General features: G+C 41.9%; 1 protein-coding gene across 1 annotated transcript in view; it reads left to right on the top strand.

Moving 5' to 3' along the window:
* The window catches only part of DPP4 (dipeptidyl peptidase 4), a 156,327-nt gene that overhangs the window by 18,947 nt on the left and 118,298 nt on the right, over positions 1 to 19,082 (top strand). The window contains exon 3 of the mRNA XM_089660038.1: positions 12,697 to 12,784. Within this exon, the coding sequence (XP_089516164.1) occupies positions 12,697 to 12,784 (88 nt within the window). The remainder of the gene's footprint in view (positions 1 to 12,696; positions 12,785 to 19,082) is intronic.

Genomic DNA, 19,082 nt, shown 5'->3' with positions numbered 1-19,082 from the left:
GGGTTGTGGATCTTTGGCCACTTAAATGGCTGGGTTGTGGCGACATCACTTCGCCGTGGCACACAGAGCGCGCCGTAAACGTGATCTGAGCTGCGCTTGTGTGGCTCAGATCACATTACCAGCTAAAAGGCAAGGGGGATGTTTATGATGGAAGAGACCACTATTGTCTCTTCTGGTATAAACCCCTGCCTATCTTTGCATTTTAAATACAAAATGTTTACTACCACTTTAATTGATTAATTTTTTTTAACTTAAAGTAGAACTATAGGCAAAACGTGTTTTTTGGTTTTTTTTTCATTTAGGATAGAGCTAGGGAGGATTATATATAAACAAAACAAACAAGGGTGCACTCTCATTGTGCATTACAGTGGTACACCACGTGTTTATTGTGTAAACAAATAGATGTATACTCACAAACCAAAGGAAAAATAAAAAGCAGAATATGTAGTCTGCAATGGCAGTCAGTGCTTTTTAGCAGCACTGAACACTGTATTGGTGACACTGGGGATGTCAGTGACACCAAATCAGTTTCCCCCAGTGTCAGAATGCCCACTGCAGTCGCCGATTGCCACAAATACTAGTAAAAAAAAAAATTCCAGTGTATCTATACCGCCATTTGTAAATGCTATAACTTTCAAATAAACCAATTAATTTACATGTATTGGGAGTTTTTTTAGCAAAGACATGTAGCAGAATACATTTTGGCCTAAATTTATGAAGAAATTAGATTTTTTTATTTTACTTTACTGGACATGTTTAATAGTGAAAAGTCAAAAATATAGTTTTTTTTCTCAAAATTGATGGTATTTTTTTGTTTATAGCGCAAAAAATAAAAACCGCACAGGTAATCAAATACCAATGAAAGAAAGCTCTCTTTGTGGGAAAAAAAGTCCTCATGCACACTGGACGTTTCTACAGCAGCTGATTTTGGCTTCTGGCATCTTTTTCTACAGCCAGCAAACTCCCCAGCATGTTATCCTATGTGTCCATGCACACATAGGCTTTAATCGGCAGTTTTTGGCAGGAGTGTTTTCTGGCTGGAAAAAAAGAAAACAGAATTAGTGGGTTTCTAGAGGAGTTTTTTTAGTTGTAATATTGCTCTAACGCTAGTAAAAGCTGAAAAAAACTAAAAAAAAAGCAGCTATCTGGCGTTTTATGAGCGTTTTTGAGCCTGAAGATTTTGTGGGAGTATAACTTTGCATAAAAACACAAACGCTGAAAAACACTAAAAAAAAAGCTGAAAAATGCTAATGCAAAAACCCTGAATAACATGAAAAAACTCATGTTTTTATTGCAGCATTCTACAGCTAACAAAACTGTGTTTTAAGTGTGCATGAAGCCTTCAAGCTGGTAGAGAAATATTTGTCATTGTGACCCAGAACATACAGTATGTGTGCAATAGAATACTTTGTTGGTTTTTTTTTAAATCCCAGGAAAAAATAGCATCTTTGTTTTGGTAAACAATATTTAGCATTTGTACATTTTGTTTCCTATTTTAGCTGGAAATGTGTTGAGACATTAACTGTATTATTGGCTAGGACACTGAAGCTCCCTGTATGTACAAAACTCTTTTTTACTTTTTTCATAAAGACATGAAAACCTAACATATTTTATTGGCTGGCATGATTGTGGATGGTTTATGCGTGTCACCTAGGTTTCATACATGCATATGGTGAGCGGCCTCAGGGTTGATGACTGATATGGGGAAAGTATCGCTTTATATCGCTTTGGAAAGGATAAAGCCTCTATTGCTAGATCCACATCTTACCAGGTAGCCAGTCCTCGTTACTAAGCTGGCCATAAACTGTTAGTTTTTTTTTTTACTAACTAAAGGAGAAAATACAGATTCCTCCATCCACACTTACAAGTTGGGAATCCCCCTCTGCTAGAAAATTGTGTTCTGAAAGCTGCACCCACTACTGTCAGAATAAACTGATCAGCCATCAATTGGAAAACAAAACTTCATGTCTGTTCAACAGAAGTGAATAAAATGACCAACTGTTGGTGTGAGGATGCCCACATGCTGATCAAAATTCAGCTAGTACCTACTGAACCAGCCAAATTTTGAATCCGTGTACAGCCCACTTTAGTTTTAGCTGTACACTGGCCCTTATACTGTATATGAAAGCTGATTGAGGCTCAGGACTCTCTCTCTCTCTCTCTCTCTCTCTCTGTCTGTCTGCTGTGGGAGCCTGCTGCTAGGTGAAAAGTCTGAGTGCTGGTAGAACACTGAAAAAGGTGCATTTGCTGCCTGTTTGCTGTAGAAAGTTCATTGGGGACACTCTGTTAGTCAGGAACTGACCTGAATTGATTTAGTAGCTCACAGGAACAGATATCTTGTTTGCTGTATGCTATGGAATTGGCATACAAAGCCCTCCTGCATTGAAACTGGGTTCTCTTGCTCCCTTGCTTAATAAAAATGCAGGATAAAGGTGCCGATGCCAGTTGAGCCTGTGCCCCTTACTATAGACATATAGTGTGTGTGTGTGTATGTGTATGTGTATTTGTATATGTATATATATGTATGTATATATATATATATATATATATATATTTGTCTTCAAAATAATAGCAGTCAGACATCACTAACCTGATCAATCACTGTTTTTGGTAGAAATGATATTTCTACATGGCAAATAATTTACTAGCAGGTGTAGTAGAGTAATAGAAATCCAACAGACCCAACAGTCATGACATGCATGCTGCTGTTTCTGTGTAATTGAATCACTAATTGAAAGGGGCATGTTCAAAATAATAGCAGTGTGGAGTTCTATTAGTGAGGTCATTCATTCTTTGAAAAACAGGTGGCAATTATTGCCCTTATTTAACCACTTGCCTACCAGGCACTTATACCCCCTTCCTTACCAGGCCAATTTTCAGCTTTCAGCGCTGCCGCACTTTGATTGACAATTGCGCGGTCATGCAACATTGTATCCATATGAAATTTTGATCATTTTTTTCTCACAAATAGAGCTTTCTTTTGGTGGTATTTAATCGCCACTGGGCGCTTTACTTTTTGCGCTATAAATTAAAAAAAGTGCAAAAAATTTGAAAAAAAAAAAAAGTTTATTTGTTTCTTTTATAAAATTTTTCAAACAGGTATTTTTTCTCCTTCACTGATTTGCGTTGATGAGGCGGCACTGATGGGCACTGATAGGCGGCACTGATGGGCACTGATAGGCAGCACTAAAGGGCACTGATAGGCAGTACTAATGAGGTGGCACAGATAGGCGGCACTGATAGACAGCACTAATTAGGGGTCACGGATAGGCGGCACTGATAGGTGACACTGATGATGGGTACTGATAGACGGCACTGACTGGCATCACTTCTGGGCACTGACTGGCACAACCCCTGGGCACTGACTGGTGGCACTGACTGGCAGCACTGCTGGGCTGCACTGGTGGGTGGCACTGGTGGGCAGCACTGGTGGGTGGGCACAGGTGGGTGGCACTGGTGGGCACAGGTGGGTGGCACTGGTGGGTGGGCACAGGTGGGTGGCACTGCTGGGCACATGTAGGTGGCACTTCTGGGCACAGGTAGGTGGCACTGCAGAGTGGCACAGGTGGGGGCACTGCTGGGCACAGGTGGGGGCACTGCTGGGAATGGGTGGGCGGGGCTAGTGGGCGCACTGCTGGGCGGAACTTGCGGGTGTCACTGCTGGGCACCGATCATCAGGGCACTGATCATCAGTGCCCTGATGATCGGTTCCGATCCCCGCTCTGACAACTGCCGGTTCTCGGCAGTACTTTCCTCACGATCTGACAGCGTGAGGAAAGTGCAGCCGAGAACCGGCACTTGCATTTCCCTGTGATCAGCGTGTCATTGGACACCGCTGATCACGTGGTAAAAGGCCGGTGGGATCGGCCTTTCACCACATCACGTGATCAGCTGTGTCCGTAGGACACAGCGATCACGGAGATCGCCGGGTGCGCGCCCCCTGGGGCGCGCAGGAGAGCGCGTTCTGGGAGGACGTCATATGACGTCCACTCAGAACTGGCCGGCCGCGGTGAAGCCGTCATTCGGCTATGCGCGGTCGGCAAGAAGTTAAGGAAGGAAGGCAGCAAATGTTGTACATGCTGGTTACAGTGCATTTCTCTCTGAGATTCTGAGGTCGTTCCAGACATTGTTCAGAAGAACAGCGTACATTGATTAAAAAGTTGATTGGAGAGGGGAAAACATATAAAGAAGTGCAGAAAATGATAGGCTGCTCAGCTAAAATGATCGCAAATGCTTTAAAATGGCAACCAAAACCTGAAAGACGTGGAAGAAAGCGAAAAACTACCATTTGAATGGATAGAAGAATAGCCAAAATGGCAAGGACTCAGCTAACAATCAGCTCCAGGAAGATCAAAGAAGGTCTAAAGTTACCTGTGAGTACTGTTACAATTAGAAGACGCCTATGTGAAGCCAAGCTATCTGCAAGAAGCCCCCGCAAAGTCCCACTATTGAAAAAAAGACGTGCTGAAGAGGTTACAATTTGCCAAAGAGCACATTGACTGGCCTAAAGAGAAATGGCACAACATTTTGTGGACTGATGAAAGTAAGATTGTTCTTTTTCGGTCTAGTGGCCGGAGACAGTTTGTCAGACGACCCCCAAACACTAAATTCAAGCCACAGTACACTGTGAAGACAGTGAAGCATGGTTGCGCAAGCATCATGATATGGGGATGTTTCTCATACTACGGTGTTGGGCCTATTTATCGCATACCAGGGATCATGGATCAGTTTGAATACATCAGAATACTTGAAGAGGTCATGCTGCCTTATGCTGAAGAGGAAATGCCCTTGAAATGGGTGTTCCAACAAGACAACGACCCCAAACACACCAGTAAACGTGCAACATCTTGGTTCCAGACCAACAAGATTGACGTTATGGAGTGGCCAGCCCAATCCCCGGATCTTAATCCAATCGAAAACTTGTGGGGTGACATCAAAAATGCAGTTTTTTGAGGCAAAACCAAGAGATAGAGAAGAACTGTGGAATGTAGTCCAATCATCCTGGGCTGGAATACCTGATCACAGGTGCCAGACGTTGGTTGACTCCATGCAACACAGATGTACAGCAGTTCTCAGAAACAGTGCTTATACAACTGAATATTCATTAAGTGATTCAAAGGAAAGCAAAATCTTCAAACCTTTTTCAGTTTATATAGTGAATGTTTGAGTTTGTAAAGAAGAATACAAACACTGCTATTTTTTTTTGAATAGTCTAATATTCAACTTTCTTCAATTTTTTTAGAGGAAAAACACAAAATTGATATTTTTCTTCATGTTTTGATTTTAATAGTATGTGTAGTGTTCCCAATGCATTTGTGTGTATGGAAATAAAAGCTATGAGAAGGATTTTGAGCTTTATTCACTTTTTTCAACACACTGCCATTATTCTGAATACATTTTGAATATGTGTGTGTGTGTGTATGTATGTATGTATGTGTATATATATATATATATATATATGTATAACCAAGTGTTGGGACGCTTGCCTTTAAGCACCCATAAACTTTAATGGCATCCCAGTCTTAGTCCATATGGTTCAATATTGAGTTGGCCCACCCTTTGCAGCTACAACAGCTTCAACTCTTCTGGGAAGGCTGTCCACAAAGTTTAGGAGTGTGTCTATGGGAATGTGTAACCATTCTTCCAGAAGCGCATTTGTGGGACCAGGCACTGATGTCGGACAAGAAGGCCTGGCTCCTAGTCTCTGCTCTAATTCATCCCAAAGGTGTTCTATCAGGTTGAGATCAGGACTCTGTGCAGGCCAGTCAAGTTCCTCCACCCCAAACTCGCTCATCCATGTTTTTATGGACCCAATCTTTGTGCACTGGTGCGCAGTCATGTTGAAACAGGAAGGGGCCATCCCCAAACTGTTCCCACAAAGTTGGGAGCATGAAATTGTCTAAAATAGCTTAGTATGCTGATGCCTTAAGAGTTCTCTTCACTGGATCTAAGGGTCTAAGCTCAACCCCTGAAAAACAACTCCACACTATAATCCCCTATCACATACCTGGTGATGGAGGCCAATGGAGAGAGGGCTTCCCTTGCGGCTAAGTTCCAGACTCCCCTGAGAGTTGGACAGTGGGAGTCAGGCCCAAAGTTGCACAGGTTGCCTGTAGGAGTGCTGGTTGGTGGTCCACTCAGAAGCACAGCTGGTGCACGTAGATAGATCTGCAGACAGGAGGCGCCTGTGCGTGGTATGCAATCCCTTCCAGAATTTAGATGTTTACTGGGTAGTCGGTTCAAGCCAAGGTCAGGTACCAGGTGGGAATCAGAGCAGACGTAGTCAGATGGGAAAGCCAAGGTCATACACAGAGGAGCGAGAGAGAGTATCCGTAAGCCAAGTTGAGGTCAGATCAGGGGTACAGCAGAGTAGACAGGTCCAAGAGCAAGCTGAGTCGGTATCAGGAAATCACAGGTCACAATCACAGGAAACAGGAGCAAGGCACGGGGAGCTAGAGATCATCCAGCAACTTGATGAAGTGATGAGCTTCCTTATAAAGGCCGCCTGGCACCAAACTGAGGCTGATGCGTGCTTCTGCGGCCATGCAGGGTACTGGCAGAAATGCCAGATCTTCCAGAACTTCTGCCGTGGACAGGACCCTGACATCCCCCCTCCACTAAACTTTACACTTGGCAGAATGCAGTCAGGCAAGTACCGTTCTCCTGGCAACTGCCAAATGCAGACATGTCCATAGAATTTCCAGACAGAGACGCGTGATTCGTTACTCCAGAGAACACGTCTCCATTGCTCTAGAGTCCAGTGGCGGCATGCTTTACACCACTGCATCCAACGCTTTGCATTGCAGTTAGTGACATAAGGCTTGGAGCTTCTCAGCCATGGAAATCCTTTCCATGAAGCTCTCTATACACTACTTTTGTGCTAATCTGACGGCCACATGTAGTTTGGAGGTCTTTTGCTATTGACTGCAGACAGTTGACGACTTCTGTGCACTGTGTACTTCAGCATGCGCTGACCCCTCTGTCATTTTACGTGGCCTACCACTTTGTTGCTGAGTTGCTGTTGTTCCCAGTTGCTTCCACTTTGTTATAATACCACTAACCGTTGTCTGTGGAATATTTAGTAGTAAGGAAATGTCACGGATGGACTTATTGCACAGGTGACAACCTATCACGGTACCACACTTGAATTCACTGAGCTCCTGAGAGTCACCCATTCTTTCGCAAATGTTTGTAGAAGCAGTCTGTATGCCTAGGTACTTGATTTTATACTCCTGTGGCCATGGAGGTGATTGGAACAGCTGAATCCAATGATTTGGAGGGATGTCCCAATACTTTTGGCAAGATAGAGTGTGTGTGTGTAATAATGTTTATCTGCATTCAAGAATAGGAATAAGCAGTGAGTCTGCTGTTCTTGTTCTTCCACTTTTTGTTCACTAACTTTGATCCTCAGTCCAAACAGGCCCTCAAACTGACACTGCTTGGCCCAATCTGTGTCATTTAGTGTGACAAAAACTGTTTTCATTCTGCAATTATAAGATGAAACTTCACCTTATATTCAACTCGAGGGAGGCTATACAATCTCCACATTTTTATGCAAGCAACCTACTATTTTTATGTGACATAGACTATAGCAGTGCCTATAAAAACTGCATTTCTTTCCATAATTTCTGCAAATAAACACATAGAAATGAAGACTGGCAATGTATTGATTGCAACCATGATGATGACTGTGAATATCGCTGAACACAGCAGTTCCACACTGTGATTGTAACTATGACATAAGATGGCACAGTAATGAGAGAAGTTGTCCAGTACAATATCACGCTGTAATGATATCTCCAATACCCCCTTTTTATCTGGGCTTTAAATCTGAGAACATAGCTCTGCCTGACTAGTTTAAAAAAAAAAGACCACCAGCACCTAAAATAGAATAAATTGCTTTAAGAAAATAATCATTTTGTGAAAATTTGTAAAACAATAGGCAATTGACAACAATGTATTTTAGTTTCTGCTCATGTAATTATTTATTTTTGAAAAGTTTTATACAGGTAAATAAAAAAAGTTATGCTGACTTTATACCATATAGGCATATTTTGTGGTCAATAAAACAAAGGTTTGAGTGCTGCTCGCAAGTAGTTAATGATTCATTATTTTTGTGCTGGGAAATATCCAATTTTCTAGAGATCCGTGTAACTGGGGTCATAGAGATCAGCTGAGTGTTTGATCATAAAGGAAAACGTTTTAAGAATTAACCACTGTAAGGGTCACAGTGCCAAAAAAACAGCACTAAAACTTGAACTGTTTTGCTAACTACAATGTTGTTGTTCTTCTTCTTATTATACAGGATTTATATAGCGCCAACAGTTTGCTCAGGGCTTTATGTTTGTAAAATGGTTATACTGCAATTATTTGCTCATAAAAGCTGTAGCATTAGTGCAATGGTATTCTTACACTGCATGTGTAAATGCTTAATTTAACATACTATTCCATTGCTCACTGAACCGAGTCAAGATGGCTATGGCTGCATCCACTGGTGAAAGTCCACCAAGGAGGACATTGCAGGGTGCGCCTAGTACGAACATCTCTATTGGCCACATATGGCAATGATGAACTAACAGTGAACACAATAGGCAAGGAAGGGCAGGACCCCATCGTTCTGGGGAATATGGTGAAACGTTTGTAAATATGCATACCAGAGCTTCCAAGAATTCAAGGTTCATGGAGAGCTTGGTAGGAAAACTAGAGGAGTGTACTGTATGTCTGCAGTGCCAAATTAGAGACTTTTAGGTAGATTTAGGTTTGCTGTAAGGCTAATATTCAACATTGTATTAAGGTTTGAATGTTAGGCTCCATTCACATTAGGAAATTTCAAATCATGGGCGGAATCAATTTTGCACGAGATTTGAAAATGCAGTGTGACAATGTGCAAATGCACAATCACATTTTGGAGGTGCCATTCATTTCAATAGCATCTGGAAACGCGGGGCATTTTTGCCGTGATTGTGGCAGGTTTTTGTGTGCGACAAACAAGCCACAATCGCGCAAACAAAATCACGGGATGAGCAATGCCCAAAAAAGGTTCCAGAGCCATTACATATACAGTGCCTTAAAAAAAGTATTAATACCCCTTGAAATTTTCCACATTTTGTCATGTTACAACCAAAAACGTATGTGTTTTATTGGGATTTTATATGATAGACCAACACAAAGTGGCACATAATTGTGAAGTGGAAGGAAAATAATAAATGCTTTTCAAGCTTTTTTTACAAATGCATATCTGAAAGGTGTGGCGTGCTTTAGTATTCAGCCTCCCTGAGTCAATACTTTGAAGAATCACCTTTCTCTGCAATTACAGCTGCAAGTCTTTTTGGGGATTTCTCTACCAGCTTTGCACATTTAGAGAGTGAAATTTTTGCCCATTCTTCTTTGCAAAATAAACACATAACCTCTCCCACCGTCTCAAACTGTTAATATACTATCCATGATAAAGACCCAAATTCAAAATTACAAGTTCCAAAATAAAAATTAAAAATTAAAAAATTATTATAGTCCTTGCACTTCAATCTTCAAACTGTGAAATGTCCAAATCTTCCCTTCAATCCAAAGAACCTCGAAAAAATAAACGAGATATAGTGCATTATCTTAATAAAATTAAATTATAAGTGATATCATGCAACCACACAGGTGATATAATATATACTAATAAATAGGTAACACCTGTGAGGTGAAAAATCAACACACCACTTCACAAGTGGCCCTGTGAAACAACCACTGCAATACGTGAGATGCAACACATACACAATAAGTGATCATTCAGAAATTGTGCCAAAAATAGGTGCCACCACTCTGCATATGGGATAATATACAATTACCCTCTTTCTGCTTTCAAAACACTCTGAAATTTCCTTTTCCCAGATGGGATTGCTTTCACTGGGAGTATGCTTTCCTTTAGTAGGAGTGCACAGTTGAATCCCTTCCTCCTGTAGCAATGGGTATCGGGATCCCCGTTCCTCACAGAACAAATGGGGGCAAACTCAGTGGAGTAATAAATAAGGTATACATAATTTATTAGCAGCTTACATTATCAACAGGTACCGTCCATCCTCGATAAGTTCGTTATAAGCCGAAAGCACCTTAAAAATGGCCGCGCTGCTCCTTCCGGCCTAGCGTCTGATGTCACGACACTGACGCGTTTCGTCACTTCCGACTTTTTCACAAGGGAAAAAAAAGGGATATAACGGACTTATCGAGGATGGACGGTACCTGTTGATAATGTAAGCTGCTAATAAATTATGTATACCTTATTTATTACTCCACTGAGTTTGCCCCCATTTGTTCTGTGAGGAACGGGGATCCCGATACCCATTGCTACAGGGGGAAGGGATTCATTCAACTGTGCACTCCTACTAAAGGAAAGCATACTCCCAGTGAAAGCAATCCCATCTGGGAAAAGGAAATTTCAGAGTGTTTTGAAAGCAGAAAGAGGGTAATTGTATATTATCCCATATGCAGAGTGGTGGCACCTATTTTTGGCACAATTTCTGAATGATCACTTATTGTGTATGTGTTGCATCTCACGTATTGCAGTGGTTGTTTCACAGGGCCACTTGTGAAGTGGTGTGTTGATTTTTCACCTCACAGGTGTTACCTATTTATTAGTATATATTATATCACCTGTGTGGTTGCATGATATCACTTATAATTTAATTTTATTAAGATAATGCACTATATCTAGTTTATTTTTTCGAGGTTCTTTGGATTGAAGGGAAGATTTGGACATTTCACAGTTTGAAGATTGAAGTGCAAGGACTATAATAATTTTTTAATTTTTATTTTGGAACTTGTAATTTTGAATTTGGGACTTTATCATGGATAGTATATTAACAGTTTGAGACGGTGGGAGAGGTTATGTGTGTCATTGAAAAGGTTTATGTTAATTTTGCACTTTCAAGGGTGAAAGTTTGACTTTTCTGTGGGAAATTATAGAGTTTTCATTTATTATTCTTTGCAAAATAGCTCAAGCTCTGTCAGATTGGATGGAGAGTGTCTGTGAACAGCAATTTTTAAGTCTTGCTACAGATTCTCAATTGGATTTAGGTCTGGACTTTGACTGGGCCATTCTAGCACGTGAATATGCTTTGATCTAAACCATTCCATTGTAGCTCTGGCTGTATGTTTAGGGTCATTGTCTTGCTGGAAGGTGAACCTCAGTCTCAAGTCTTTTGCAGAATCTAACAGGTTTTCGTCTAAGATTGCCCTGTATTTGGCGCCATCCATCTTCCCATCAACTCTGACCAGCTTCCCTGTCCCTGCTGAAGAAAAGCAACCCCACAACATGATGCTGCCACCACCAGGTTTTACGCTGGGGATGGTGTGTTCAGGGTGAGGTACAGTTTTAGTTTTCTACCACACATAGTGTTTTGCTTTTAGGCCAAAAAGTAAAATTTTGGTCTCGTCTGACCAGAGCACCTTCTTCCACATGTCTGCTGTGTCCCCCACATGGCTTCTCGCAAACTGCAAACAGGACTTCTTATGGCTTTCTTTCAACAATGGCTTTCTTCTTGCCACTCTTCCATAAAGGCCAGATTTGTGGAGCGCACTACTAATAGCTGTTCTGTGGACAGCTTCTCCCACTTGAGCTGTGGATCTCTGCAGCTCCTCCAGTGTTACCAATGGCCTCTTGGCTGCTTCTCTGATTTAATGCTCTGCTTGCCCGGCCTGTCAGTTTAGGTGGATGGCCATGTCTTGGTAGGTTTGCAGTAGTGCCCTACTCTTTCCATTCTCGGATGATGGATTGAACAGTGCTCTGTGAGATGCGTTTTTTTTATAGCCTAACCCTGCTTTAAACTTCTCCACAACTTTATCTCTGACCTGTCTGGTGTGTTCTTTGGCCTTCATGATGATTTTTGTTCACTAATGTTCTCCAAAAAAACCTCTGAGGGCTTCACAGAACAGCTGTAATTACACTGAGATTAAATTACACACAGGTGGACTCTATTTACTAATTAGGTGACTTCTGAAGGCAATTGGTTCCACTAGATTTTAGTTAGGGGTATCAGAGTAAAGGGGCTGAATACAAATGTACTCTACCCTTTTCAGATATTTATTTTTAAAAAAGTTTGAAAACCATTTATCATTTTCCTTCCACAATTCTGTGCCACTTTGTGTTGGTCTAGCACATAAAATCCCAATAAAATACATTTACGTTTTTGGTTGTAACATGACAATGTGGAAAATTTCAAGGCACTCTATATTGCAAAATTGTTACAAAATATTGTTTTGGTATCAAGGTTTGAACTTTATTTTGGCATGTTGCTGACTTATTTCGTATTTCAGATTGTTCTTCAGAAGTCTGTCTTACACCTGTGATGAAGAACATGGTATACCTGATATTGAATTAAATGAAATATTTGAGAGTAGAAATGGGAACTGCTAATAATGACTTCAAAGTTTTATAAGCTCCAGAACTGCCATCCTGTCTCTAGTTTCACTAGCTAGACCTTGAACTAGTATACACCCAATTAAGTCAGAAGAACCTGAACTCCTGTCCTCCATGCCCATTAGAGGTCAATGATTCACTATCTAGTGGAGCTAGGATCTGGATGACTGTTAAAAACAAGTCAGCAATGTCTCTCTATATAGTTCTGTTACAGGTTCATTTTAAATAAACAAAATAAATAAATGTAAAGGCCAATGGCTTTTTAACAGAACATTTGCTGTGAACGTCTCTTTCAGACATGGGTGAAGTGGTTTGTCGGTCTGCTGGTCGGAGCGGTAGTTGTCGTAGTTGTTGCTGTACCTGTGGCGCTGCTAGCAACAAAAGGTAAGGCTAAGCATGCTATTTAGATGGTCAGCCTACATGTACTAGATAATAGTTGTGTTACTCATGTGTACTTATGTAGTTGAAAATTATTGGTTAAAATGAAAATCCGCCAAAAACACCATAACATTCCAGACATCACTGGACCATGAAGGAGGGACTAACATTTCAACTTAATTGATCATAGATTGGGTTTAACCTTCCATGTCGGTATATTAGATACATATGTCGAAAGGATGCATAGTACATGTATCACATAGCAATCTGTTTGTTAGTTGGTTAGTAATATGTTTGCAGGAAGATGAAAGGGAGAGTTTGGCTGATAACTATGAACAGCAATCATATCACCGTGCAGAGCTGGTGCTGCCCGTCGATACCTTGAGCCTCCAGACTACGTAGGGCTGCCATTTTTGTAGAAAGTCTGGAAGCTCACAAGCCCCTGTCTGCCCATATTATTAAAGAATATGTAAACCTAACATTTCATATTTATGATATGTGCCTGTTGTACCATGTACTTGTATGAAAAAGTATTCTGTTCTCTTTATATTGTTTCCTTTGTGTGAAATCCCTGGTGTTTCTTCCAGTCCCTGTGTTTTTCTATAAAAATTGACCACACAAGGCATGAGAGCACAGCATGGTCAGTTTTCCACCTGTGCTGAGAACTCGGTGTGCTCTCCTCCAATGATCAGACTTCTGCTGACATCCACCCCCATCCCTTCTCCGTATAGCTATTCTTCTCCCCCCAGCTCTCTCAGCTCCTTATGCAGGTGAGAAAAGGGTATGTGATCTCTAATCAAAAGAAAAAAGGGAAAACCTGGTATTTACAATGTGTTTATATCTATACACAAGTGTTCTACCTTTTTATTTCTATTTTAAACTGTATGGGTTGTTTTACAAGGTAATTTTTCTATCCTGTTCAGTTGATTCTTAAATCTCCTTTTGTCAAGCCAGATGGTACTGACAGAGCCACGCATGGCTTAAAAACTCATAGCTGTCTATGGCAAGCTTAGGTATACAGGTATGTGTACAAATGCTAATTATGGTGCTAACCAGTGCATTTATTAAAGCCAAGTGCCAGGAAAAAAAGTTTTCCCTTGCAGTGGGGCTGTGCTCGCACTGCAATGGGTTAACTGCTCATTTTGTCCAGGAGAGAGTAGAAAGCCAATACTCACCAGATCCTTCATTCCACAGGTGAACAATGCTCCCCCACGATCCAGCGGTGGTCTGTTCTTGAATTTCTTACGTCCAGAGCAGGGCTATGGGCTTGATGACATCAGGAACAATCCAACACACAAGACCGCTAGACTGCAGGGGAGCAGGACCAGCAGGAACTGGTCTTGTGCAGGCAGTATCAGAGGTTCAAGTAAGTATATCTCCATTCTCCAATCCCCTAGACAAAAATGAGCAATTAACCGTTGCAGAAGGGAAAACTTATTCGCCCGGAGATGAGCCTAACAAGACTGCAGCTCTCCCTCACATGCTTTTCTCATGCTAAAATAGTTGGATAAGAGGCTGCAGTGGGTACAGAGGAGAAGTAGAGCTCAGGATCCTGGAATTCTTGGTTTGCACTTGCACTTGGTTAATACTAAGAGACGATCGGTCAACTGATTTTCTACGAAAGTGCATATCATGATGTAGTTGAAATGATATTAACCACTTTCCCGCCAGAGGATTTACCCTCCTCCCTGACCAGGCCATTTTTTTGCGATACGGCGCTGCGTTCGTTTAACTGACAATTGCACGGTCATGCAATACTGTACATAAATGAAATGTATGTCCTTTTTTTCCCACAAATAGACCTTTATTCGTGGTATTTGATCACCTGTGTTTTTTTTTTTGTTTTTTTTCGCTATATACAAAAATGACCGACAGTTATGAAAACAAAAACAATATAGTTGACTTTTTGCTATAAGACATATCTAATTTCTTCATAAATTTAGGCCAAAATGTATTCTGCTATGTCTTCGCTAAAAACAAATCCCAATACATGTAAATTAGTTGGTTTACATGAAAGTTATAGCATCTACAAATGGTGGTATATGTAATGGAATTAAAATTTTTTATACTAGTAACGGCGGCGATCAGGGACTTATAACGGGACTGCGGCGGGCACTCTGACACTGGGGAGAACTGACTAACTACCACTGACATCCCAATGACACTAATACAGTGATCAGTGCTAATAAAAAGCACTGACACTGTACTAATGACACTGGACAGGAAGGGGTTAACATCTGGGGCGATCAAAGGGTTGACTGTATGCTGTTTTACATAATGGGCTGTGTGTGTTTTACTAGGGAAACATGCTGCTGTGTATTTCTCTGCTGTGCAGAGAAATACACAACAGCATGTTCTTGCTGGTAGAAGAGAGATTTGTGTTTTACACAAAGGTCTCTCCCCTGTCAGCCTTACTCAGCGATCACTGGGTGCCGGGAGGGAATCTCTGGCCGGGACCTGGTGACTGACATCTGTAGCCGCCAATGGCAGCATGGGTAGGACGGCGCGTGCCCCCTACCCGGAAATGCAAACATAGCTACAGTATATACTAGCGTAGTAAAAGAGGAAGTGTAGGGTTGTTCTATGTTTCTGATCATACGCATTTTTTCCTATTCAATTCCTGTATTTTTCGCTCCATAAGATGCACTTTTTTCCCCCAAAAAAAGGGGAGAAAATGTCAGTGCGTCTTATAGAGCGAATATAAAGCGGCCGGTCCGGTATTTCTGCCGCCACCATGTCAGAATACCGGGCCGGCCACTCAGCTGTTCTCTCCTGCAGGGCCTTACCTGTTCCTCGCTCCAGTGCTGCATAGTCTTCCCGCGCTGGCTTCTGTGAAAGCCGGGTGCCGACTGCGCATGTGCTGCGCTTTGTGAATGATCCGGTGTCTTCTGGGACACATGACAGGTCCCAGAAGGCGCCGGGCCATTCACAAAGTGCAGCGCTTCTCGCGCATGCGCAGTGGGCACCCGGCTGTCACAGAAGCCAGCCCGGGAAGAAGAGGGAAGGACAACTCCGCGGAAGTGGGAGTGGGTACCTGTCAAATTCGGGTACCCGCTCCCCCTCCCTCCCTAAAGGTCAGCAGTCTCTGGTCATCCCCCGCACTGTCTGCAGTCTCTGGTCATCCCCCACACTGTCTGCAGTCTCTGGTCATTCCCTGCACTGTCTGCAGTTTCTGGTCATCCCCTGTACTGTCTACAGTTTCTGGTCATCCCCTGTACTGTCTGCAGTCTCTGGTCATCCCCTGTACTGTCTGCAGTCTCTGGTCATCCCCTGCACTGTGTCCGCAGTCTCTGGTCATCTCCTGTACTGTGTCCGCAGTCTCTGGTCATCTCCTGTACTGTGTCTGCAGTCTCTGGTCATCTCCTGTACTGTGTCTGCAGTCTCTGGTCATCTCCTGTACTGTGTCTGCAGTCTCTGGTCATCTCCTGTACTGTGTCTGCAGTCTCTGGTCATCTCCTGTACTGTGTCTGCAGTCTCTGGTCATCTCCTGTACTGTGTCCGCAGTCTCTGGTCATCTCCTGTATTGTGTCCGCAGTCTCTGGTCATCCCCTGTACTGTGTCTGCAGTTCAGAATATTTTTTTTTCTTGTTTTTCGCCTCTAAAACCTAGGTGCGTCTTATGGTCAGGTGCGTCTTATGGAGCAAAAAATACGGTATTTCCATACAATTACTGTACATGTTAAACGAAAATTGGATGTTGTGTTCACATATAATAAAAATGTTCTACTTTGTACTTTCAGTTTTTGTCTGAAAAGTCGGAATGGACTGTCAAAAGCACTATACTAACAATCAGATAATCGGCTGATCATTCCTTGTACAAACATTTTCGTTCGAACTTCTTATGGTGCATACGGCCCATTAGAGTGGCTAAAACCTTCCTATAATTTGAGAAGGAGGTTGATTCAAAGTGAGAGATGAAACTTTTTACATGCTTATATTCAGGGCTTTGCAAAGTACAAAGGAACTAGCAACAATATCAGGTTGCATGTACCCAAAATCCGCTGCTTAGTTAATGCAGATGGCCCCATAAGAGGCAGAGTCATCACAATCAACGGACTCGTAATTATGTTTTAAGTTCACGGAGCATTGCACAATCTGCAGGTGAATCAAAGTTCCTTAAGCATGTTTTCTGTTTTAAGGAAATGTGGTTTTTATTTCTGAACTGGCATTGTGCAATCGCAGGGCCTTTCTGCCAATTGTTAGTCATATCACCAATTCTAAATAAAGGCACAGTGGGTGTAGCTCAATAAAATCTACAGTTCAGAAGAATCGTCTCTGTACATGTTAGTGTTACCAAATCACATTGTTTATAGCAGAAATGTACCTCTGTCCTGGTATTATTATTACTTTTTCTAAGCAGGTGTATATGACCTAGGGGTCTCCAAACTTTATAAACGAAGGGCCAGTTTATTTTCCTTCAGACTTTAGGGGGGCCGGACTGTTGCCAGTGGGACTGGAAATTTTCCTGGCACAAGTGGAAGTATATATCACCACATTTGGTAATAGGGGGAAGAATAGTGCCCCATCATTGGCATCACTGGGAGGAATACTGGCCCATTGTGTCAGTGGGAGAAATGTTGCTCCATTGTTTGTCAGTTGGTAGAATAGTGTCTTGTATCAGTGGGAGGAATAGTGTCCAAAGGGGGCCAGATAAAGGCATGAAGAGGGCTGCATCCAGCCCCTGGGCTGCAGTTTGGAGACCACTGGTCTAAACCAAGATCACAGGAGCATTGTGGTTATTTCATGCAATTGGAGACTGCAGAGTCTATTGTTTACATTCAGAGAGACCCTGTATACATGAAGGATGTGCATCTCCATGAGTATACGTATTTACATAGAACGAAGGATCTGAAGACATAAACGTACACTAATATATACAATAGCCCAGTGACTTTCACATGCATTTCTACAAACATTAAAAACACTATGGGGTTGATTTACTAAAGGCAAATAGACTATGCACATTGCAAAGTGCAGTTATACTCTTCAAGATCAGTTGCTACAGAGCTCCATAAATGAGGTAAAGCTTCACTTTGCAAAGAATACCCAATCACATGGAAAATTTGACATGATGCTCTGCTGGAACAAGTGTGTTTCTGCAATGCATGAAAACATTCATTTTTAACCACTTGCCGCCGAGCCACTGTATAAAAACGGTGGCAGGGTGGCACGGCTGGGCAAAAGCACGTTTTAAAACGTGCTGTTTCAAAACAGGTAGGGGGCACACGCAAGGCGCGCCGCCGCCCTACCTTCACCGCCGATCTCAGCCGCGGGTGTCAGTCGCCGGGTCACAGCCAGTTGTTATCAGCTGTGTCCCAGCGATTTGCAGCAATCAGTGACAGAGAGCAGGGCTGCAGTAGCTCTGCTTTCTGTCACTTCCCTGACAGTTCCTGACACACAGACCAGGAGAAATGAGTTTCTCTGTCCTGATCTGCCTGTCTCCCTGCTGTACACACCTCTCCCCCCTATTAAAACACTCCCCTCACACAGTTAACCCTTTCAGTGCAAAAAAAGTTAACCCCTTCCTCCCCAGTGCCATTAGTACAGTGTCAGTGTTTTTTTTTTTGCACTGATCACTGTATTGGTGGATGGGGATGTCAGTGACCCCAAGTCCGTTCCCCCCCAGTGTCAGTCCCGCCATAAGTCGCTGATCGCCGCCATAAGTCACTGATCGCCGCCATAAGTTGCTGATTGCCGCCATTATTAGTATAAAAAAACCCTAAAAATCCCAGTATCTTTACCGTCATTTGTAAACGCTACAACTTTCACGTAAACCAATTAATTTACACGTATTAGGGTTCTTTTTTAGCAAAGACATGTCGCAGAATGCATTTTGGCTGAAATTTATGATGAAATTTGATTTTTACATTTTTTTTTTACTGGACATGTTTTATAGCAAAAAGTACAAAATATTGTATTTTTTTCTCAAAATTGTCAGCCTTTTTTTTTTTATAGCACAAAAAATAAAAAACACACAGGTGATCAAATACCACTGAAAGAAAGCTCTATATGTGTGAAAAAAAGGACATAAATTTCATTTATATACCGTATTGCATGACCGTGCAATTGTCCGTTAATCTAGCGCAGCGCGTATAGCAAAAAAATTGCGTAAATTGCAGTATCTATAGCATAGTTTGTAGACGCTATAACTTTCACACAAAGCAATCAATATACACTTATTGGGATTTTTTTTACCAAAAACATGGAGCAGAATACATGTTGGCCTAAATTTATAACTAATTTTGAGTTTACTATATATTTTTTTTATAGCTGAAAGTAAAAAATATCGTTTTTCTTCAAAATTT

Source organism: Staurois parvus, unplaced genomic scaffold, assembly GCF_062004578.1.
Source record: "Staurois parvus isolate SC_StPar_1 unplaced genomic scaffold, SC_StPar_1.0 ptg000031l, whole genome shotgun sequence".
Classification (NCBI taxonomy): Eukaryota; Metazoa; Chordata; class Amphibia; order Anura; family Ranidae; genus Staurois; species Staurois parvus.
This window is presented reverse-complemented; position numbering and strand designations above follow the sequence as displayed.